The sequence below is a fragment of the Xenopus laevis genome, chromosome 2L, assembly GCF_017654675.1.
Source record: "Xenopus laevis strain J_2021 chromosome 2L, Xenopus_laevis_v10.1, whole genome shotgun sequence".
Taxonomy (NCBI): Eukaryota; Metazoa; Chordata; class Amphibia; order Anura; family Pipidae; genus Xenopus; species Xenopus laevis.
In genome coordinates, this window is record NC_054373.1 from 80,005,936 (window position 1) to 80,024,214 (window position 18,279).

The 18,279-nt window shown below is 35.6% G+C and overlaps 1 protein-coding gene across 4 annotated transcripts in view; it reads right to left on the minus strand.

Moving 5' to 3' along the window:
* Nucleotides 1-7,575: 7,575 nt before the first annotated feature.
* mid1.L (midline 1 L homeolog) overlaps nt 7,576-18,279 on the minus strand; it is a 197,425-nt gene continuing 186,721 nt past the window's right edge. For 3 of the 4 annotated variants that reach the window (XM_018244724.2, XM_018244723.2, XM_018244725.2), the window contains exons 9-10: nt 14,387-14,594; nt 7,576-11,849 (exon numbers count right to left, since the gene is read on the minus strand). In XM_018244724.2, coding sequence (XP_018100213.1) covers nt 11,501-11,849; nt 14,387-14,594 — 557 coding nt within the window. In that variant the 3' untranslated portion in view covers nt 7,576-11,500. The remainder of the gene's footprint in view (nt 11,850-14,386; nt 14,595-18,279) is intronic. The other variant, NM_001190883.1, reaches the window with a different exon arrangement.

Below are 18,279 nucleotides of genomic sequence, written 5' to 3' on the forward strand. Positions count from 1 at the left end.
TGCGGTAAGTGTGGCCCAGGATCTACTAGTTCCATTATAGGATTTTGTGGTTTCTTGCAGGCTAACTTCTAAAAGAGAAAGCAAAGCAACAAATCAACAGTCTACTGAGTATCCTCCGTGTAAACAAACCCTTCCCTCACCTTACATGGCTGAGCAACTCATTATCCAGAGGCTTCTCAGTAGGCTGCTGACTTGTTGAAAGTAGAATGTGACATTTATTTCAGTTTCAGATTGGCATGAAATAACAATCCTAATATTCCTAATTAAAACACTTGGCAGTACATGCCCTATACATTGAACTTTTTATTCTACTTATAAAAGCAAATATGGAGTGTAACACATACTGTTTTCGAAAGAATTTAGATAAAAATTTAGAATTGTCTCCAGATTCTTATTAATACACATAATAAAGTATAGCAATGCTGACCAATGCCCTCTCAAGTGATCCCATCTTGTCTTAACATTGCACAAACTTTATAAAATACATCATGTCTGTATGTGGCGCAGCAAACTGTACATGACCCATTTTACATTAGAATTTACACAAAAAAAAGAAACACAGAGGCAATTGTTTTCCCCATAATCACAGAATAATAGTCTCTGGAGACATGTCTCATCTCATGGTGCAATCTACATACCAAGTGGGCCCATTATACTACAAATTTTGTTTGGAGCTGCAGAGGAAGAATACAAGTCCTTGGGTTATTCACTGCCCTGTAGCTCATTTATATTCAAGGGTTACTTATACGTTCATTATGTAGCATTTGTATTTTCTACTTGCTTGGGTTTATTGCTGCAGGCTCAAAATGCATCATTTGAATCTGAAAATGCCTAAAACAAGATGGTAAAACATTATTTTCGAGCTCTGATATTTTTTAATTTGAATTAATTCTTTCTTCCTCTGCCCTTCCTTTAGCATATTTAATCTAATGAACAACATGATTTGAATGCGTTTCATGTGAAAAGTTTTCATCTTTGTGTAAAAACCACTATCGATGTTAAATGTATGAATGGTCTCTTATGGCTGATGGGCCCCGATATTGTCACATTAAGTACATTTCACATGGGCAGTGTTCCAGCTGCAATTAATCATCAATGAAAAGCTGCCCAAAACACTACAACTGCCTATTTATCAAAGCACAAAAACGAGTGTCAGCCAGGAAAGCTACCTATGAGGCCATTATCATGGAGATGTGTCGGCCAGGAATCTCCAACCTGGGGTTCCAGCTCCAAGCATCAGCCTGTATCCAATGATTAGGGCCTTTTTGAAACCTTTTAAAAACAAAGCTTGATCACTATATATTCACTACATGTTATTTTACTTCTTTTAGTACTTCTTACTATATTTATAATGCAAAATTCTAAATTGTCCCATATTTGTTCCTATTCATTATTGTGCTGGTGCAAAGTAGTGGTGTAGTTAGTAATTATAATATTATGCCCCTTAAAGTATGGACTGCTAATGAGTTGGTTGTGTCACCACAGTATGTCAGAAGGGTGTAAATGGTAAGTAAGAATAAATTGTAATGGAACATGGTATTATTCTGCATACAGGTGCCTATAGGAGTACTTGTGCATTCCATACTACTACTTCTAAAAGTTGCCTCATGGGTTAATGGAGTAAACAGGGTAACTTCATCACCCTGAGAGTCCAAAAATAAAGATCAGTAAAAGAGTAGAACAAATTCTTCCCTAACTACTCAGACAGGAATGAACACAGTGTCTCTCTCTGCATATTTATATACCCAGTGACTGTGGCAAATACTTTGACGTTGATTCAGTGCATCAAGTAATTACTAAGTGAAAATTGAAACTTTTATATGTTTTGGTTTAACTGGGAATAAAAACCATTGCTTTCTTCTATAGGCTATAAAGCTGTCAGAGTTGCTGGGGACGGGACAAGAGACCGTCTGGATTCACTTATGAGACTCTGACTAATCTTAAGTTTTCTGATTAATGGAAAATGTTGGGAGTTAAGTGATCTGGACTTTAAAAAAATGTAAATATAAAGTTATTTAACCTCCATAAAATCATCAAAAATTAAGTAATTACTGGAGTAGTGACTAGCTCCATGTTGTAGCTCCCACCCTTTCCAGCTAAAGTCAGGTGATTCTAGTGTTGGCCAATAAAACAGTGACCATGTTTGGAAGTATTAAAGGAATTATTCAGTGTAAAAATAAAAACTGGGTAAATAAATAGGCTGTGCAAAATAAAAAATGTTTCTAATATAGTTAGTAAGCCAAAAATGTAATGTATAGAGGCTGGAGTGATTTGATGTATAACAAGTCAGTCAGAACACTACTTCCTGCTTTTCAGCTCTCTTGGTTTACACTGACTGGTTACCCTGGCTACCAGGCAGTAACCAATCAGAGACTTGAGGGGGGGGGGGATATGGGTCATATCTGTTGAATCTGAGCTGAATGCTGAGGATCAATTACAAACTCACTGAACAGAAATGTACCATGTGGCCCCCCTTCAAGTCGCTGACTAGCTCAGAGTTATAGAGCTGAAAAGCAGGAAGTTGGATTCTGGCTGTTTTATTAGACATCTGTTTACTCCAACCTTTATATATTACATTTTTGGCTAACTAACTATATTAGAAACATTTTTTATTTTGCACAGCCTATCTATTTACACAGTTTTTATTTTCACACTGAACTGTTCCTTTAACCTTGAAAGCAGGTAAAATTAGTCCCTCGTATGATGAAGCAGTATAACTCTTAATAAATCAGATGAAAGTTGAATGTAGGACTGGCCATACCAGGGATAACTTTGACATAGTTGGCCTGCTTAAATATATGGACAAACAATCTTTTCTTTAAAGGGTAAGGCATTTTTTTAGTAGCTTAATAGACAAAATGTCTCCATGTCCTAAATATATTGATAATGGGTTGAGTGCAGACAACCTCTTGTATTTGTCTATGGGAATTTTGTGGCCACAGCCTCCCAGCACCCCAGCTAATGGTTTTAAAAATTAGCAGTAGGCACAACTTTCCCTTTTTTTGTAACAATTACTGGACTGTTAACATTGAGTTGTTTCATAGGCAACCTAGAGACCTTGAATCCTGTGCCATCATTTAAAAGCTTTTGGAATTTTTTTTAATGGATTAATGTCTTCCCTCAACTTAGATCTCAGTGGCTGAATAAGCAAAATGGTAGGCAAAATATTTTGAGTTGCTGCATTCTGGACTGCACAATATTCACAATTGGAATCCAATGGATCTTCCATATTTTCCTCATTACATAATACATTACATAATAATATGGTTCTGAAAGTACAGTGTATATTGTACATTACAGCTGCAATGCATGCCAGGAGCTCCATGGAGTGTAGAGTGAGAACCCCCAAACTTAGCAAGCATAAATAAGCAAACACACTGCTACACTGATTTGATTTGTCTGGTTCCGATCTAGCCAATAAATGGATATGTCATGGTTTTTCTCTGCCTGACTTGTACATTATTTATTACATAAATAATAAGCATCAAAAAGGTATTTAGAAAGTTAACCATTTTTTTGTGTGTGTGTGTATATATATATATATATATATATATATATATATATATATATAATATATATATGTGTATAATATGTGTATTTGTGTATAATAAATTTCCCGTTAAAATAATACTGTGAATATATTTTCCTAGTTCTCATTGTATTAGGCAGAGAACTGTTTAATTTATGAACATTGTGTTGAATATCAGTGATGACATTGCTACTGATGCGTGGTGTGTAGGAAAATCCTTTTATAGGTTTGTGCACTCATTTTCTCATGAAAATTATGGAATGGACTACATGAGTGTTTTATATCTTAAAATGACAACATTTTGGAACTTCACAGGAAGAAAGAATAATCACCAGTCCTAGACATAAGTGAAACCGTATACAAAACAGACTAATAAAAAGTACATCAAGCCTAGACCACAAAAAGAGCAATTTCAGCTAAATTAGAGAAGTGTGCCTGGGGATTACATTGACTGAATTATCTGGTTTGCTCATCAGTGTTACATACATAGCAATTCAGGATGAGATTAGTTATCCAGTTTCAGGGTGCGATTAGTTATCCAACTTTAAAATAAGATATCTTGTGATCTCAGTTTCTAAGTACTAAACACAAAACTGGCATCAAGAACAATACAATATGAAAGCGAGGGGCTTCCTTCACCTCTGTATTCTCTGCCATGGTTGCTCTACTTGCTGCCAACTCTACTCCAACCTAGATGTTGTGCTGAATAATCCTTTGGACAAATATCCTGCTTGTTGTCTGTGTTTGCGGTCATCGTAACAATATCACTAATATGTGTGTATCTATCTATCTATCTATCTAATCTATCTAGAACAAAACAAATTAGCCCAGCACTCCTATTATAAAGACTTTAGGAAAAAGCAGAAAATGTCTGTATTTAGTAAAAAGAGACACACTTTTATAATAGTTTAGTTTTTAGTAAAAGCTCATTAAGCTGAATGGTTTCTTTGGAAGAGGTCATGCCAAATAAAGAGAGAAGCAAAGAAAATACTTTTTCACTTAGTTAGGACAGATGCATGGACACTGCCTTGGCGGGCGCATCAGCTTATGCATACTTTGTACAAACCATGTAACTAAAAGTGTCTCTTTTTACTAAATACAGATATTTTCCTTTCAATCTGTTTTTTCCTAAAGGCTATATAATAGGAGTGCTGGGCTAATTTGTTTTGTTCAATATTTGATATAAGCCACACACCCATGCACCCAACTGATTTTAATTGCAACATGGGGATAAGCTGCATTCTTTAAATTTGTATATATAATACACAAAAGCCATGAATATCTTGTAAATTATATCCTTATAAACGGTGAGTTCTGATGTCATCAGTTATAAATTGTAAGTTCTGATGTCATTTCTGTCACATGACTCACTGAAATTTGTGTATAATAATAAATAAAGTACCCCCAGTTGTAAAATATGAGGATATTAGAAGTTACCTCGGAGTTCCATGACCTGCGGGCTCGTGTTTTTATATGAAAATCCTCGGTAACTTATAATATCCTTATATTTTACAAGAGGGGGTACTTTATTCACTATATAAAATATATATATATATATACACACACACACACACACACACTTGTTTCTTTTGCTTTCAATACATGGGGTTAAGCCTCTCATTACTCCTACTATGTGTGTGTGCTGCTTTTCTTGATAATGATGATAATCACGATGATGAAATAATGCAGATATTTCAGTATTGTATATTAGAGACTGCCGTAAACCAAGGAGAGAACTAGGAGGACACGGAGTATAACAGCACTCAATGTTTAACTGACAGATGTGGGCAAAAATCTCTGTGTAATTCTTTCTCCTTGTATTATAATATGAGCAAATGCTTTCATTTGCATATGAGGCGCATTAACCTTTAAATTACATTTATGGATGCAATCGTATTTTTCTGTTATTAGATTCAGTTTCATTAGAGCCATTATTTGTTGCATTTAACTGTGTAGAACACTAAAACATAAACACATTCATTTTACACATCATCCCACCCTCTTGGTTAATCAGAGATTTTTTTGTGGGGGAGGAGAATGCAGTTAATCAAATTAATCTTCTAGTTAAAGAGAATCTAATTACTCCTTGCTCAACCACACTTCGGTACACAATAACATAATATTAAGGGTTAACGCATGGCATAATATGCAGTTTAGCAACACTATATTTTTAAAGCAAAATTATTTAGTAGCACTTTTTGATGGTTCTTCAGGCTCAGTGACAATATTAAATCTCCAAAGAATCCTCCAATAAAAAAAACTCACCTATAGCTCCATTTTTGCTCCTAAAACTGAAGCTGGAAGCCTTTTCCATCAAAGGAAGACTAAACCACAGTATGTCCTTCCTCTAGATATCTGATTACAGCCCAATATCATAAAACCAAAATAACACAAAATATGGGCACAGGGTCAGTGGGAGGATTAGAACAAAATTCATATCCAGGAACTCTGAATACAGAGATCTATGGCTGGCAAGGACTGCCCTTAAAATTACATATTTTAACTCTATAGTGGTGTAGAATTAACTATCTTCATGTCTAACTGTTAGGCTCTCTAGAGGCTAATATTATTAATAATTAATTAAGGCACAGGAGATATTTTCTCCACCAGTGGAAAATAATCCAAAAATGCCCCTCCTGTCTCCCAATGACTCCCATGTGAAACACCTAAAAGCTCCAGGTCAGACAGTTTAATATTAAAATGGAGACAGATGGTTCATTTAAGAGATAATGGCAGTGTGGTTTCATTCTGCACGTACATGAAGCCCAGTTCTGTAGCTGAGAATGCTGCAATAAATGAAACATATGAACACATTTTAGGAGTCATGGGCATATACTCTGACCCCTATAAATTGCTTTTTAGTGATGTAGCTTCCCCCAAGCATCTGAACAATACATTTACATCATGCAAATTGAAATGCTTACGGGTATGGCAACAGGGATGAGTGTTTAATTTATATACGAACAGTGAATTTTATTGTATTCATTCTCTGGAAAATCCAGGTCTAAAAAGATCCTTTCATTCCTCTCTGTTTTATTCTTATGTCCACTCCTCTCTTATGGCTTATGGCACAAATACACCAGATATACCCCAGTCCATTGAACTGAATAGCAAACCTGCCACATCACATTTCAGTCAAAGTTCTCTAGTAGACTCTGTAGGCAGTGGTAAGAATAGTATTCTAATGGCTGCCTATATGAAACTGTTAATTAAAAAAAAAAGCAAAACCTTAAAACTAAAACCAGTTGTATATTGTCTTTTACTGCCCATATAAACCATGGAAACTTTGGGTGTTTCAGATCTTTACTTGCCCTTAGTCTTGCTCTGTTATAAAGGTTTTTTTTACATAAAGGGAAAAGAAACAAATTATAATAAAATAATTTATGTTGGTGCCAAAAAAATATGTGTATGTATAGGTACTACTACAAAACTAATTAATAATACAAAATCAAATATTAAAGTTAATCATGGAGGATATACTCACAATTCACCCCAGTCCTAGGGTGTAGGTCCAAGTCAACATTTCAAAAAAGGAAAATGTGAGTATCCCCCAAAATAATGAATCAATCAATTAAAAAATTGAAAAATTTATTAGGACATCAGAGCAAGACCTAACTCGTTTCGTGCCTGCTGGGGCACTTACTCACTATGTAAGTGCCCCAGCAGGCACGAAACGCGTTTCAATTTTTTTTCAATCTTTCAATTGATTGATTCATTATTTTGGGGGATACTCACATTTTCCTTTTTTGTAAAGAAACAAACTACCTGGAAATGCAATCCCTATGCAAGTTTAAAACATGACGCACTTGCTTTTGTAATATCACATTTCCCCCAAAGTTACTTTGTTTTAAGGTACAAATAAACATTTTAATCTGAAATAAATGGTTCCCTTTAAAATCTGTTCAGCTTCTTTGCCTCTTTATAACTCTTTTGTATTACTTTAGTTCAAGTGGAATTTTATGATAACAATTTTGTTACTTTACTTTTACTTTTTTTTTTTAAATGATTTATGTAGAGTTTTTAAAAAATGGACCCAATTCCTTGAATTTAAAATAAAATTTGAATTTAATACAGGCTTTTTTTAAAAATACAAAATTGCAAACAAAACAGAACTGAAATTTCTTACAGATTATTCAAATATTGTATTATGCAAAAAGGGGTGGTCACAATGGCTTGTGCTTTGTAGGGGGGGGGGTGAACACAATCAACGGCTGAGAAAGTGAACTGAGAAAGGTTCCTTGCACACTAAACTTTATTGTACATTGCAATAATCTTCCTTAAAATGGGTACATTTCTGGCCGCAACAAATTCACAAGATTCTTTGGAAAACCAGAAATAAGTTTGGAATTGAAGTCCTTTATCCCCCACACGCACTTGTTTGCACTTTAGCAAGCTGCTCATTTAATTCATTCCATTCCTGGCTGATTCAGTTCATATTATCATTCCTTTATTGCTCCAAAAGCTCAGTATGAATTTCCTGGTTCCGTTTGTGTTGAGTTTTGTTGCTATGCAAACATTGTGACCAAATACAGTTTCCACTGCAGCTTAAAGACACATAATCATCATCATAAAGGCAAACTTTCAAGTTTGCTTATTTTATTTGTCCAAGTGGTTGGCATGGAAGATCTGATGGCCGACTAGATAGTTGCAGGATTTTCTATTATTACAGATTTTTACTGCAATTAGTAGAATGCTCACAACCATATATGTTAAGACTACGAAACATAAATTCGTGTTTTTCATTCGGAATATGGTAATTCAGAAGGGCTGTGTTGATGCATTTTTTGTGCCTGAGCTACTGTAGATGTATGCAGATTCTTTATCTGTCCAAACATCACAAAAGGTTTGTGCTCCTATTTAACACACAAGCAAACTCTTGTTGATTTCTTTGTCCATTAGTGAAATTCCCTAAGGAATTATGATGGGAAGAAACTCTTATCACAAACTACAATAACAGCCAAGACATGTGTTTTGCTGAGCCGACAATGTTAAACCTACAAGATGCTCGGACTAATAATCCTTGTGTCACGGCCCTTAGATGTAGGCCGTTATTAACTATCATTAACTACGCACTGGTCCAGTTAAGACACAGCAACCCAACACAATTTCATAATTCTAACAACAATAGATTGATGGCAGATAATTGTTGAAGGGTTGGAATGGAATACTGAACTGAGGCACCTATGTAAATAAATGGGTCAGAGGAAAATTAAGAGTATTACTTAACTATGTTAAGAATACATTTCATTGGAATAACAGCAAAATTATAGGAAAGTAGTTGATCAGTATGCTATATAAATAGAATCAATCCTGATTGTGGGTTACTTTTATAGTGGTATTAAAAATAAGGCAAATCTGAGTACATTTCTGTAGTCAGCTTATAGGAATTCTGAAGCTGTTACCCTTTAACCTAAAACCTATTTGTTAACAAAGTGCATTAAACTGCCCTTTCAACAGACACTTAAAAAGATTTACTACAACTGAGGCACCAGTTTCAGAAAGCTTGTATTCTTTTCTTCCTTTTAAAGAAAAAAAAGCCTATAAAAATTTCCATTATTAAACTAATAAAAAAGGATCCCTTTTCTTCCTGGCTTCCTTCTCTTACGGAATTTGCAAATTCCATCACAAAGAAAAAACAAACGCCCAGATTTATAATTGACACAATAAACATATTGCTATAAGCATAAATATTTCCCCGTAAACATATTGGACCTAACGGTATAATGTCTTGTTTCACACATGTGCCTTTGATTAATAAGACGTGCCGCTGCCTTCTCCTTCCATTTTATGAGGGCAATTTTCACATCAAGAGATAGCGAGCACGGCTTACATAAAGTACTTCAAAAGCAGATTAAATGCTCATTAAATATAAGAATTATTTTATAGTGTTTTGTAGATCACGTTTTACAGTTGCAATCTGTCTCATTCCCGGTTGTAAACTGTCAGTTCCTAAGACAAAGAAGTTTAAAATTACAAGAGTATAAAGTTCAATACTGATCTAAGAAACAGAATGAGTGTATGGCCAATGTAAGAACAAAACAGTGTTGGGTAAAGGGAATTATGGAGATATTCTATTATAATATCCATTTCATAACAACCAAAACTGGTCTACACTGTCTCCTGTCTTGCAAAGGTCTAAATAAGGTTCTTATCAAGAGATGCCAAACCCATTATTTCATTCCTCCTTTTTATTTGCCTAATGGAAACCTAAGGAAGGAAAGCATTAAGTCTATGGCATTTTGACAACAAATAGTGTCTGGAGGTCCAACAACAAAATGTGGGGGTTGGGTCAGATGAATATACTGTATGAGTAGGCGAGTCAAAAGGACATAATCTAACAATCTATGTGATGGTGTTTGTGAATTGTAGTGTAGTTACTCTCACAGTAAAAGTACCACAATATAGTGTGTTAATGATAGCAGGAAAGGGGATGTCTGTGTTGAAGAGGGTAATTGGATAGAAACCAAGGCTATAAAGCAAATATACAAAGTGAGTAAACTGTCAGAAGTTTGTTCTTCTGTCAGACTACTCCAACCATAAGGAAACATAATACACAGTTATTACACAGCAAAAAAAAAAACTCCCAAACCTCACACTACAGCTGGTGTTAACAGCGTAATGTCAACATTTAGATTTGCACATGGCCCATGAAAAAGAAATGCTGATATGCATACAACAAAAACAGAGTTTTAGCAAAAAACCTTCATACATGTGTCTTCTTTCAACCCCAGCAACAGAGAATGACATATAAACAGCAACAGGAATGGGACCTGTTATCCAGAATGCTCAGGACCCGGGATTTCCGGATATGGGATAATTTGGAATACCAGACCGTAAATCTGCTAATAATTATGTAAATATGAACTAAACCTAATAGGATTGGTTTGCCCCAATAAGGTTTAATTCTATCTTAATTGGGATCAAGTAGACGTTATTTTATTATTACAGAGAAAAAGGAAAATGGTTTTCAAAATGTGAATTATTTGATTAAAAAGGAGTCTATGGGAGATGGACTTCCTTTAAGTCAAAGCTTTCTGGATAACAGGTTTCCAAATAACAGATCCCATACCTATACTTTCATAGATTCTTTCATAGCTCCAAATTATAGATGGTGTTTGCAACAATAAAAAAATGCACTTTATTTATACAGAAGCCTAATGCAAACTATGTACTTTGGGAAAATGAGTTGTGTATGCTCTTTTTTGCATAACGGGAGGACGAGTTAATCAATGGGGAAAATCTGAGAAAATATAGCATTATAGCAATTTCACAGCATTTTTGTGTATGACTTCCATTATAAAATGAATCTATGTTATAACTGCTGTTTATCCTCATACAGTTGTATAGGACTGTGCCAGCATAATGGTGAATTCCAACAAATTCATTTAACAGAGCACCAAATGTCAGCAATGCACCTGGAAAACGTTTTTTGAGATGGAATATTGGACTAATGTCCAGTTTTTCATTTAACTCGATTGTTTTGTTTTTTTTCTTTTTTTAAAGCCCTTTTGTGGAGTGGTGCTGGATTAATATGCTGGAAATAGTTTGAGAAGAAATAGTTGACAGATACATATACTGCACACAATATAACATTGTTTTGGCAACCCCTGCTAAATGAAAATGTGACTAAAGCAATGATTTGCAATATGAAACTCTATGTAGGCCAGAAACTCAACCTTCAGAATTTCCCAATTACAAGGTATTTAGACTGCAAAGACCCACAAACAAATCATTCAATGTGCAAAACGGATAACAATACTAATTAAAATCATTTCATAAATAATTCATAAACCCTTGTAGTTTTTTTTATTTTTTTTTACTGGGGAAACCTGTGAATGTGAAATATGCCTTGTGCACTTGCTTGTGTATTGGATTACACCTTAAGGGATAAACAATTCTAAAACAAATTTGAGATCCAGTCATTCTGTAGACTCAGTTTGACATGTGCATTGCAATGGATTCCCAATGGCATTATGCTAGCTGCTCTAGGCAGTCCAAGTGATCCGGAATGGGGAGACCTGTTAAAATTGTCAAGCACTTATTCCACACGGTGAGGGTTGGGCACACAGGTTGTGCAAAAGCAATGTCAAAAGTGTAGAGGTGAATGGAGTTCAAAGCATCATAAAAAGACAATGAACCATTGTCGTAGTCCAGCAAGATCCCTACGCGGCGGAGATGCGGTGATGGCTCTATAGGAATCTCTTTACTGTTGTGTCTTACAGCCCAGTTGTTGTTACAACGGCAAAACACCCAAGAGGCCGTGTTCTTTCCTATCCACTCATGCTTGGGTGCTGATTTGTAGGCAATGCCAATGGCATACCTGGAAAGAAAAGAAACCATAAATCAGGTGGAAAGGAAACGTAGATCCTGTTTGTAGTTATGGATCATTTTAGTTTTATTATACATTAATCAGACATTAATAGAAATTGTGAGCAGTGTTTCTTTCTATCACCTCTTATGTATTACAGGTATGGCATACGTTATCCAGAAAGTTCTGAATTACGGAAAGACCTTCTCCCATAGACTCCATTAAATTCAAATAATCCAAATTTTTAAAAATGATTTCCTTTTTCTCTGTAATAATAAAACAGTACCTTGTCTTTGATCCAAACTAAAATATAATTAATCCTTATTGAAAGCAAAAACAGCCTATTATGTTAATTTATTTTTTACATGATTTTCTAGTAGACTTAAAGCGTGAAGATCCTAATTACGGAAAGACCCGTGTCCGGAAAGCACCAGGTCCCAAGCATTATGGATAATAGGTCCCGTACCTGTATTTTTTTTATCTATCCTGGTAAAAACAGATTTCTTTTATCTGCTGCCTTTACAAACCACCAGCCATCCCACGTCAGGCCACTTGTGGAATATTAATACAAATTCATAATGCAGAGCTTTTGAAAGAGCAGACTATGTAAATTTCAGGCATGCACATAGAAACCAGCCTTTTGAAGGGAAATAAATCAAAGATAAACCCCACTTAATGTATAAACACTATTTGTCCCTTTAACAAATTATGGAATGATGGCAGATTCTGTATTCCTAATATGGAGATTTCCTAATAATCTGGTTCTTGATGACTTTGTCCCACTCCAGATGCTGCAGAATGGTGACTACTTGGGTCAGAAGTCCAGCTTGAATGCCACGGACTTGGTTTTACTGCCACCAAACATAAGAGTGTGCTAACAACTGGTATCTGATATTATTACTATTATCCTTTAGTTATACTATTATTATTAACATGTCTGTATGTTTTTGGAGTACAAGGAGGAAATACAGGGAGAACATACCAACTCCTTGCAGATAGTGCCCTGGCTGAAATCAAACCTAGGCAGCAAAGATTACTATTGTGTCACCATGCTCCAAATTTTTCAACAGTTCACATATGTTGATTGGAATCAGCATTTTCTACATGAGCAGTATATGGGTATAAATAAACCCTAAATTAGCAATCATGGTTATGCTTTAGCAGGCAATTTTGCTACATTTCATGCTGAAGTGTTTCAATCAAGGAAATAATGAAGGACCCACTGAGCAAAGGCTTAAATTAGCCCTAGACACGCATACTATTCTGATGATAACTGCAGCAGACAAATAGGCAAATCGGAACAGGGAGAGCTAGGCTTCATGCCAATCACAGTGGTGTCCTGGAACCCAGCAGATTCTGTGCGTAGAACTAATTTTAGCTAATATGATGCTTGATCCATGTGGTGACGACAACAACTCTTGATTAACCATTAAAACATTTAAATAATAAATAATTTTTTTTAGAATGTAAATTGCAGTTATTTATTAAGCAACATTCAGTGACATAATGAAGACTCAATTTCCTTGGACATACAATACACCTTGGGAGAGTGACATTCCTGTACTTATTCTATATTATTATATAAATACAATTCCAACAGTAAAGAAAACAGGAAATTCTCTGAGATATCAGAATCAAACTAAAAGGTGGGGGGCATTACAATAACAATATTACACATCAAACTGTCACCACACCCTGATAATATTCGGACAGATTGCATTTTCACATAGGGGATGGGATACGAGGGGACAAGGCATCTGCCTGCAGAGAAGTGAATCAAATAGTAAGCTAATGGTTGACAAATATGAAATTTTGAATATAGGAATTCTGCTGGAATAAAAATAGTTCGGAAACCAACACAAGCATGGGAATAACATACAAGTACCCTGGCTGGAACTGAACCTAGAACCCCAGTGTTGCAAGCCACTCTGCCCTTATTTCTGTACAAATAATTTTCTGTATAACATGGAATCATTTGTAATAGGAACCCATTTGAACCACCATTTTGTGATGGTCTCTGTGCTGCATCAGAGATCACCTGACAAGAAATAGTACAGCTGAAACTGTAATAGGAAGTGTGGAAGCAAAAGACACAACTCTTTCTGTTAATTGGCTCATGTGACCTAACATGTATGGTTAGTTTGGTTTGTTTGTGTACACGGTTATTTTTTAAAATGCTAATTTTCTATTTATGATTACCCAATGGCACATACTACTAAAAAAGTATATTATTTTGAAAATGGGTTATTTACATGAAGCAGGGTTTTACATATGAGCTGTTTTATGCAATATCTTTTTTATAGAGACCTACATTGTTCAGGGGGTATAGTTTTCCTTTAACTCTAATAACAGTTATGCAGAGAGTTCCTATGCAGAGAAAAAGTTAAAAAAAAAACAGCAATTTTTAACTCAATAAATCTGCCCCCTATTGTAAGTTTTAAAAATGAGCATCTGAGAGGGTTTCCATTATTAGGTCATGCATTGGTTCATTCCAAGACTAGCTTAAAAAAAGGCAGTGTGAAAGACCGAGATGGATATTTAATACGTACCAGGTGCTTCCGCTTATAACCACTTCCCAATAATGCCGGCCACTGTCAAGGAACACGTTGCCAGCAACACCATAACTTCCTTGGCTTGTAAAACGCTCTGGTGTGTGGCTCTTTTTTGAAGAGGTTTCGTCCCTCTCTACAGTCAGGTTGTCATGTGATACCTTAAGTTTCCTGTGAGCAGACTTGGGATCTAATTTAAACGGTTGACCTAGGGAATAACAAAAAAATACAATAAAACATTTATATACATAAAAAAATAAATATATATATATATATATATATATATATATATATATATATATATATACATAGATATAGAATAGTACTATTACAGTTGTAGATGTTATGCCAAAGGATTGTATTTCATACTGCTTAAGTATACCAAGGATATCAGAAAGTGCTATCTCATTTTATTTGTGGTGAGTCATTTTATGGATGGTTTGACTTTATGAAGAAAGCCAAAACCTGGTATAACTACTCAGTAGATGAGACCAAAAGTTACCAAACATACAAGGCACAGCTGAAACATCGTTCTTCTGTAAGAGAGCATAGAAATTACTAAATCACCCACTTGTGTAGACATACCATGAAGATTACGAATGGATAAACAAACTGGGTGTGAAGAGATAACACACCATTCATATCATGTGCATTCATATAATGTCTTTGTATGAAAATCAATATCTCTATGTATGTGAAGGTGTCGGTGCTTATGACTCACTCACTCGAAGGGTAACTTCCAAGCAACCTGTCTTCCTTGTTCTTTAAATTGACGCAGACCTGTGGCAGCACTATATTCATGAGGAGCACACCTCCCCAAATTGGCAGGAGGTAAGGACATGACAGGCCTGCACCGACCAATGCTGTGTTGTGCTCCTCTCATCAGATTAATTCATCCAGCACAAAGTGCAGAGTGCAGCCTGTTCCCCGGACAGATGCGATGTGTGCGTGAGCACTAACTGGGGCACTCTTGACCCCTTAATGCTTTTGCACTTCTGTCTGGAGGCATAGTAAATGCACCCAAAGTGTTGACCTCAGGGATTTTTGTCTTTATGCATTGCGCCTCGTATGCCACTTGCTGTTATTTATGGCCTACACAGAAAAAGCACTACACAGAAAAAAATAGAATTGTTTTTTCATCTTGCAAAAAAGTAAGAATATTCTACAGGGGGTTTATATTATTTTATGGCATTGCTATCTGTGATACCTTCTGTTTGTTACTACATTTGAGCAGAAGAATGGCAGTGCCTAATGCCCCAGTTGAGCAGGAGGATGGCATGGAATAGGCCCCAGTTGAGCAGAAGAATGGCAGTGCCAAATGCCCCAGTTGAGTGGGAGGATGGCAGTGAATAGGCCCCAGCTGAGCAGGAGGATGGCAGTTAATAGGCCCCAGTTGAGCAGGAGAATGGCAGGGATTAGTGCCCCGGTTTAGCAGGAGGATGGCAGGCAATAGTGCTGGTATTAAGACATATTTTAGTTTTAAAAATAAAAACAATTGCATATATGGCACCTATAAAAAAAAATCATGAAAAGATATAAATGTCCTGTCGGCAAGGTCTGCTTTACATAATAACTGGTGCAATCTAACATATATCGGGGAATGTAATATTGGTCGCTAGCAAAAGTCGTTTGCAATTTGTTCGCAATGCAAAGTGAACAATTTTTCCTTTGTGAATCCTTTGCCCCGCATGCGACAGTAGGATATTGATGGCAAATTTTATCGTTTGTGATAGTGTGCAGTGTATGTAGTAAAACGTCTTAATGAAAAAGGTGTTACGTTTGTTCCAAACGTTCATGCCACCTTAAAGGTTCGCAATTCTCAATTAAGATTTGCAATGCAATAAAAGCCTAATGAAGAATATTACGAGACATGTGAATTTTTATTTGCAAATTTTACATTTCCCCCATAGTGCAATAGCAGGAAACTGGATGGAACAGGAATCATTGGCTAGTTCGGGTACCATTCCAACCTGGGCAAACCCACATTGCAGTAATGCTTTTAGGCAAAAAATCTCTACAAGAGTTTTGTAATTTCCTTCTAGTATTTCTCAGATAACTGCTCTCATTATCTCCCCTGCAGCTCCCTAGCATCTGACGATCCCCTAACATAAACTACCAGTAGTAGTAGTAGTTTTAACTGCTAATTTCCTAGGAGGGCTTTCAGGTCTCTTCTTAAAAGGCCTGTCTTTTATAAAACTACTCTAGCAGCCGGCTAACATACAGTAAGCCCATAAATTACGTAATTTCAAATGAGTGGAAATGAGTTCTACCACTATAACTGCCCTATCAAAATGAACCTGTGTGTGAAGTAACAGCCATTAGGAAACATAATTACTACCAAAAGAGACAGATATAGAGGACAGAGAAATATCTCAAAACAAGTTTATACAGAGAACTGTATCATTATGTACCTACACCAGACAGAATGAGCTCCTGGTCTAAACCAAGGCTTAATTATAACCCCCAAAACATTATATTTTAATACCTTGCTTTAATAAAAATGGTATTGACATTTCCAGACAGATTGCAATCTTGTATTCTGATTATTTCCATTAGGATCTACTAAACGGGAGCAAGGAGCAAAGGCATAATATATATGGGTTTGAATAGTGGAAGCAAGAGGCTCCACACGGTCTTTCCATTGATACTGCATTATGATAAAATATATTTAGGAGTAAAACATAATTTTAACTACTGAATATGAGTACTACATAAAATATAAAAATACTTCCTTTGCACAGATGAAAAAAGTATCCCATATTTGAAATAAATTAATCATTCCACAAGCTTGGGATGTGTGGGCAGCTTCCAAATATGGCGTTTCGCTTAATACAATAATTTCTTTACCAGAAAATTTCCTTTGAGTCCTTGCATTGTACCCTTTGCTCTATTACTAAATGATATCCATGTCTACAATTTCCTTTTCAAATTAATTTTCTATTATGTAAACTAATAGTAAAAAAAAACTATATTCTTTTTCAATTAACTTGTAAGAAATCCAAAACTCCACTCTAAAATAAGGTGTGTATTTATTGCAGAAAAATAGAAATTAGTTGACAAAGGTCATGACTTCACTTTAAGCCTTGGCTGCCACTGCTTATTGACAGGAAGGTACCCCTCCTTCACCATCACTAACTGATGCCAATTTTGCCTTATGCATGGAAAGTAATTTACTTCTCATTTCTTAAAGGCAATTCAACATTTCTCTGGAATCCATATCCTGCCCCTAATGAAATGAATCATTGTGTCCCTGAATAATATGAAAAAGCAAAAGATAAAGGTTTTATGGAAGGGAAACTGCTATGTATCTGAAGGTTTTAGACGGTGCTGTCCCACATATAAGAGTTTTTCTACTAAACCGTGATACAGCTGATTACACATTTCCTGGCTTACCTAATACAGAAACCATTTTTATGGATTCCTACTTTGTGTAGAGGAACAATAATTACTAGTCAGCATAAATACAGTTCGTCTTGGGGTTCTCCAGTCCTGCGTTCCACTTTGGATGTTTAATTGCCTGGGGTTGTTGGTAGGACACGCGCGCTTATTCTAAGCACACATATGTGAGTGCAACCTGTATTTTTATCCTTTTATTATATTAAAGACGTTTTTACACGATTTTAGCATATCTTTTTAGAGACCTAAAGATAACCAGGATTGGGACAAAGAATCATATTATATGCTAGTGGCAAAACTAAACGTTTGTAAGTACCCATTACCTTACACAGGAGGTGGCCACATATATCAATAAAAAGTCACGGGTAAAGGGCACTTGAATCCCTTGGTGGAGGATATCAAACCACACCATATAGCAGTTGCACAAAGAGGTGCAAATCTTATTCGAAAATACTACACTATATTATATTTTTGTGTTTTCTTGGTGTCTATCCCTA